Source organism: Somniosus microcephalus, chromosome 19, assembly GCF_052327205.1.
Source record: "Somniosus microcephalus isolate GS21.2 chromosome 19, FLI_Smic_1.0, whole genome shotgun sequence".
Lineage (NCBI taxonomy): Eukaryota > Metazoa > Chordata > Chondrichthyes > Squaliformes > Somniosidae > Somniosus > Somniosus microcephalus.
This window is the reverse complement of record NC_141005.1, coordinates 56,588,871-56,595,751: the sequence shown is the minus strand read 5'-3', so window position 1 is coordinate 56,595,751 and position 6,881 is coordinate 56,588,871. Positions and strand designations below refer to the sequence as shown.

Here is a 6,881-nt window from a genome sequence, read left to right as displayed (position 1 = left end):
TGAGGACGGGAAAGACACTACATAAATGCAAGTCTTTTCTTTCAAACCGCCCTGGTTTTTATTAGCGAGGATCCAGTGTGACAATAATCGTTTTTGAGGTCATGCAATTTGTGTTTTTTTTCCCAAGTGAGGAGACCAGGGGAATACACATTACAGGGGAAATAATGCCCAATAAAGCCTGATTTGAGAAGCAGTTCGCTGGCAGGTGCAGGCAGAGCCCGCAGCTTGGCGGTGCTTGCGGCGGATCGTCTTTTTCAAGCAGGTTTGAAGCCAGGCTTCCTGTCACATGCTCCCAGTAATAGGATCCCTCTCGCTCGCTCGCTCTCTCCCTCCCACTCCTCGGGCTCTTTTTAGGTGCTGCTGTAGTTAGAGATCAGAGGGCTGGGAGGTGGCACTAACCAGCGAACCTGACTTCCCAGCTTTGGAGTTGCCGATTTGTCACCTGCTCCCCGGTCACCTCTCCCCTTGCACCGCCGCTCTCTCCCTCTCCCTCTCACTTGGTCTGCCGCCTCAGCGATGGGTTACTGGGCAGAAGCGCTCGCCCTTTACATGGGACTCGGATGTATAATCACCCTCGGATGGGCAGAGTTGAACACCGGTGAGTCATTTCGCTGCCGTGTCTGTACTTTTAGTTGCACTCTGGGAGGTGGGGGGCAAGTTTATGTGTTTGATCTGACTGATCGGTGAGGCTCAGAACAGACAGCGCGGGTCCCAGCTCAGCTCCCAGTTCCCCTTCGTCCGACAGTAGCTTTTATATAGAAAGAAGCACCAAGTGTATATATACTGTACAAACCTGGCGAGGGAGAGGCGAGCGCTCCGAATCGATCAGTGTCAGTTCAGGTTTACAGGCTAGTTTCCTTCATTGCTTGCAACTTTGATAAAAGAGTCGATCTTTGGTATCAATAGGTAAACAGTTAAATAGATAAATAATAAATATATTGATAGATAAATAGCCAAATATAGCTATGTAAATTGATAAATACATCGATAAATAAATCGATAGCTAAACATATAAATAAATATATAGATGGATAAATATATCGATACAGAAATAGATAGCTAAATGTATAGATGGATAAATCGTTAAATATATAAATAAATACACTTTAAGCTAAATGTGTAGATAAATAATTAATTAATGATATAGCGAGATAAATAGGTGCCTAAATTTATAGATACATAAATAGTTAAACATATCGGTAGATAAATAGGTAGCTAAATATATAGACAGATGAAGTAAATGGTTATGTAGATGGAGTAGATTGTCAAGCATGCGATTAATCTCATAAGCAATCGATAAGTGTAGGTGCAGTAAGTGGTTAGATCAACATGGAGTTCCACATGGCTGGGCACAGACGGGCCGATAGCGTGGGCGATGCTGACACTTGAGTATAGTTCCGATATGTCGGTAAATATGGTCGGTGCGGATCGATAACCTGTCAGCATTCCGCTGTGACACAGAAGTCGGGAAGTTTTACCGCGAGCCCATTCGGAAAACCTGATGTTTTCTCACATCTGTCTGATAATCGTTGGTCCAATTCTGTTCCTGTTTGCAAACAATTAGGTAGAAAGGCCTAAATATGTCATAATCAATATCACAGGGCGCCTCTCGCTGAGCTGACGATTCTGATCGAAGCCCATTCCAAGTGGATGAGACTTTAGTGATCTGCCCATCTACTGTGTATTTTCTCGGCATCTTTAAGTACCTTTTTGGTTTTCAAAGCGTAGAGGGAAGCGTTCAAGGACCTGCTGCTGAAATGGTGCGTGCGAGAGTTTAATAAGGCCCAGAAAACAATTATTTTCTTCTTCTGATTAAAGCCCCTCGCACTTCTCAGAAGTAAAGTCGGGGGCCCCAAGCGTGGGTCTCATTAAGAAAAAAACGGGTTTATTTTTCCGCCAATTGCGCCGCTTACACTTGATTGAGAAACCGCTTTCCATAGATTTTAACCGGCTGTCAGCCCCTGAATGCCACCATCTGTGGACCTACACATGGACGGTGCTCAGCACCCCGAACTTCAGGCTGAAACCTGCTCCCTGACGCGGTGCCTTCCAACCACAGTCTGTTGCAGAGTCTGTCCATTGGAAGGCTGTATCTCGAAGCGTCAGTATTTATCTCCAGACCCTTTATACTTTCCAGAAATACACTCAGTCTTATTTTTTTAAGTCCTTCTCCCTACATTAGGGTCCCTGGAGTAAATCTTTCATATATATATTGGATATATACTTGAAAAGGAAACATTTGCTGGGCTGTGTGGGGAACGAGCAGGGAGGAGTGGGGCTAATTGGAGAGCTCTTTCTAAGAGTCGGTACAGGACGGATGGGCCGAATGACCTCCTTCTGTGCTGTAAGCTCGGTCGTTGCAAATAGCCTCGGTGCTCCTGGGGTAAGGGATGGTGGGTGGGGAGTGTGGACATCAGCCAGGAATTCCCCATCCCGAGCACGATCTGGCGATCCTGGCTGGACAGTACAGACATGTGTGGAAGTCAGTTAGAAAGGATCCAGCGCGGTGGGTGTTGCCTCCCGCGGTCGAATAGCCGATCGGCACTCACTTCCCAGGCGCGCACGTAAAGAATGGGCACTCGGCGTCTGCAGAAACATGCCAGCAAAATTCACGGCCTTGGGACCAGGAAGGGGGGCAATGTCCTTGGACATAAAACAGCAATATTGGCTGCTGCTATAAAGAGTTGATTGCAGTTGTGTTTTACTTATGTAAGTCATCAAAAGGGACTCGGGCTTCAAAGTATCAACTTTATATGTAGGAACAATTAGCTTAAGACATGAAAATGAAGAAAATAACTGCTGGTTACACTTTGGAAGGTTCTGTCTGTAATACATAAATAATTGTTGGGTCTACTAACCACAGCATGTCTTCATATTTGAATGGTAATTATTTCTTAAAGTGGCAGTGTCACAATCATTAATCCAGGTAGGGTAATGTAGTTACTCGACCAGTAATCCAGAGGCCCGGGTTAATAACCTGGGAAATGTGAGTTTAAATCTCACCATGGCAGTTTTAGAATTTGAATTCAGTTTTTTTTAAATCTGGAAATAAGAAGCTGGTGTCAGTAAAAGTGGCCACGAAGCTGTCGGATTGACATAAAAACCCAACTGGTTCACTAATGTTCTTGTAGGGAAGGAAACCTGCCATCCTGACCCGGTCTGGTTTATATGTGACTCCAGACCCACACCTAGGTGGTTGACTCTTACCTGCCCTCTGAAGTGGCCCAGCGAGCCACTCACTTGTATGAAAACGCTATCAGCAGTTCAAGAAGGCGGCCCACCGCCACCTTCTCAGAGCAACGAGAGAGGGGCAATAAATGCCGGCCTTGCCAGCGACGCCCACATCCCTGGAATATCCTTCGATATGAACGTTATCATGCTTCAGTGACACCAAATGCAGCTGTAGCTGGTTTCCATTCTGACAGCCATTGCTGGCATTAAAAACAGAACCATGTTGAGTAAAAGCCCCTCATCAAACAGGGAGAGAGAGAGAGAGAGAGAGAACCAACAGCCACCTGGAGTGATTTCAAGGCAGTAATCTAATCTTATGACTTTAGATCGTGATTATAAACTGCTCAAGCTTTGCTCGTGAAATATGTCATGTCATTGTACCCTTCAATTAGACTAGTGCCTTGTAATCATTCCCAGATAGCCATTATTTCCTATATACCGCACACATGAATAAGAAGGAATGAGTTATTTTTCATTTAACCCTCTCTTCTTATCAGTGACACTTTTAAAACTCTGGTTCGATGGCTTAATAATGTTAAATATTTTTACTTCCTGTCATTGCATATAAAACCACACAACAACATTTGGGCTCAGTAAGGGGACTGGTAGGAAACATTGGCCAGATGATATATGAGTGAGATATGAGCTCCAATTGTAAAATAGGCAGTTATCTGTCTACAGTAATACCTGGATTTATATAGTGATAGTGCCTTATCATAACCAATGTTTGAAAGCAACTGTTGTTAGATAGGCAGATGTGGCAGCCATTCTTTGGCAGCACACCCCACAAGAAACAGTGAGAAGTTTGACCAGTGATGCTGGTTGAGGGAGGAATGTTGGCCAGGACAACAGGAGAAGCCTCATGGGATCTTTAACATTCATTTGACTAGGCAAACTGTGGCCAGTTCAACATCTCATTCAAAGGACATCACCTCCAGCAATGCAGAACTCCTCCAGTACTGCATTGGGTGTCAGCCTAAATTATGAGCTGAAATCCTGGTTCTGGAGCTCAAACTCACAATCTTCTGAATCAAAACTAAGGTGCTAGCAACAGAGATAAGTCAACAGTAATGAACAAGATTTAGGAGAATGTTCAAGGTTGTAACCTACTCTCCGCATTTGGGTACCATTTATAAAACCTTATAAAACACTCCTAGCCATCTGTTACTCCCTTTATAACACATATACTTAGTTGCTGGATAACATGCTGACATGGATGTCTATTAGAACATGATGTAACCTATGTTTACTTGCATCACCATTTGTAATATCCTTTTGCTGGGGGAGTCAGTAGCTTTGTGGGTTAGAGGTTTGCTCTTTCCCTGCTGGTTCCTGGGTTCAAATCCAGACCAGGCAGGGAGAACGAAAGTCTTCTCTTTCTGTCAGCTGTATGTGAATTTAGTTTGGATGTCTGGTCATGTGGGCACTGGCTCACAGCACAACAGGGCCCCTGGGTTGGCCTGAAAGTTCACCCCCATGGCAGGATTTGTGACGGGGTGTCGAGACCATTTACTGAAATGTCCCTACCGGTTATAGGAAAATTCTTAGTAGTTTCCTCCAAATTCCACCAGCCCAGGACTAGAGGAGCTCAACTTAATTTAAAAAATAGAATTATTGATCTGATTTGTGTATTGGATAAATACTATGATGAGATGTTTCTGGCCTAATGCCGAGGTACATCCGTAAACGGTAAGACGCCCAAAGTTACTTCCACTTCAAACAATTTACAGTTTGGATACTTCTTTATCAGACAAAAAGTTGAGAACAGTGAATGGTGGCAGCCAATATTCACGCTGCACGACCTCACAAACAGCAAATGAGATGAATGACCCTTTAAACTGTTTGTTTTGATTTTGGTTTTGGTCACATGCCAGGAGAACGCCCCAGGGTTGACTTTAACTTTTGGCAGTGGCAAAAAATGGGTGGGAGCGGATTGGCCGCCTGTCATATACCCCGCATGAAATGGGCGCCCAATCTTCCATCGCTCATTATACACCCCACATGAAACAGACACTCGGTCCTCCATCGCCCATTATACACTCTGCGTGAAACGAGCTCCCAATCCTCAGTCACCCATTATACATCCTATGTGGAACAGATACCCGATCCTCCATCGCCCATTATACATCCCATGTGGAACAGATACCCAATCTTCCATCGCCCATTATACATCCCATGTGGAACAGATACCCGATCTTCCATCGCCCATTATACATCCCATGTGGAACAGGTACCCGATCCTCCATCGCCCATTATACATCCCATGTGGAACAGGTACCCGATCCTCCATCGCCCATTATACATCCCACATGAAACAGACACTCGGTCCTCCATCGCCCATTATACATCCCATGTGGAACAGGTACCCGATCCTCCATCGCCCATTATACATCCCATGTGGAACAGATACCCGATCCTCCATCGCCCATTATACATCCCATGTGGAACAGGTACCTGATCCTCCATCGCCCATTATACATCCCATGTGGAACAGATACCCGATCCTCCATCACCCATTATACATCCCATGTGGAACAGACACCCGATCCTCCATCGCCCATTATACATCCCACATGAAACAGACACTCGGTCCTCCATCGCCCATTATACATCCCATGTGGAACAGGTACCTGATCCTCCATCGCCCATTATACATCCCATGTGGAACAGGTACCCAATCCTCCATCGCCCATTATACATCCCATGTGGAACAGATACCCGATCCTCCATCGCCCATTATACATCCCACATGAAACAGACACTCGGTCCTCCATCGCCCATTATACACTCTGCGTGAAACGAGCTCCCAATCCTCAGTCACCCATTATACATCCCATGTGGAACAGACACCTGATCTTCCATCGCCCATTATACATCCCATGTGGAACAGATACCTGATCTTCCATCGCCCATTATACATCCCATGTGGAACAGATTCCCGATCCTCAGTCGCCCATTATACATCCCATGTGGAACAGACACCTGATCTTCCATCGCCCATTATACATCCCATGTGGAACAGATACCTGATCTTCCATCGCCCATTATACATCTCATGTGGAACAGATTCCCGATCCTCAGTCGCCCATTATACATCCCATGTGGAACAGATACTCGATCCTCCATCGCCCATTATACATCCCATGTGGAACAGATACCCGATCATCGCTCATTATACATCCCATGTGGAACAGGTACCCGATCTTCCATCGCCCATTATACATCCCATGTGGAACAGGTACCCGATCTTCCATCGCCCATTATACATCCCATGTGGAACAGATACCCGATCCTCCATCGCCCATTATACATTCCATGTGGAACAGATACCCGATCTTCCATCGCCCATTATACATCCCATGTGGAACAGATACCCGATCCTCCATCGCCCATTATACATCCCATGTGGAACAGATACCCGATCCTCCATCGCCCATTATACATCCCATGTGGAACAGATACCCGATCCTCCATCGCCCATTATACATCCCATGTGGAACAGATACCCGATCCTCCATCGCCCATTATACATCCCATGTGGAACAGATACCCGATCTTCCATCGCCCATTATACATCCCATGTGGAACAGATACCCGATCCTCCATCGCCCATTATACATCCCATGTGGAACAGGTACCCGATCCTCCAT

General features: G+C 45.5%; 1 protein-coding gene across 1 annotated transcript in view; it reads left to right on the top strand.

The window, feature by feature from the left end:
• The first annotated feature begins 344 nt into the window (after window positions 1-344).
• The window catches only part of kremen1 (kringle containing transmembrane protein 1), a 190,948-nt gene continuing 184,411 nt past the window's right edge, over window positions 345-6,881 (top strand). The window contains exon 1 of the mRNA XM_085961807.1: window positions 345-598. Coding sequence (XP_085817933.1) covers window positions 517-598 — 82 coding nt within the window. The 5' untranslated portion in view covers window positions 345-516. The remainder of the gene's footprint in view (window positions 599-6,881) is intronic.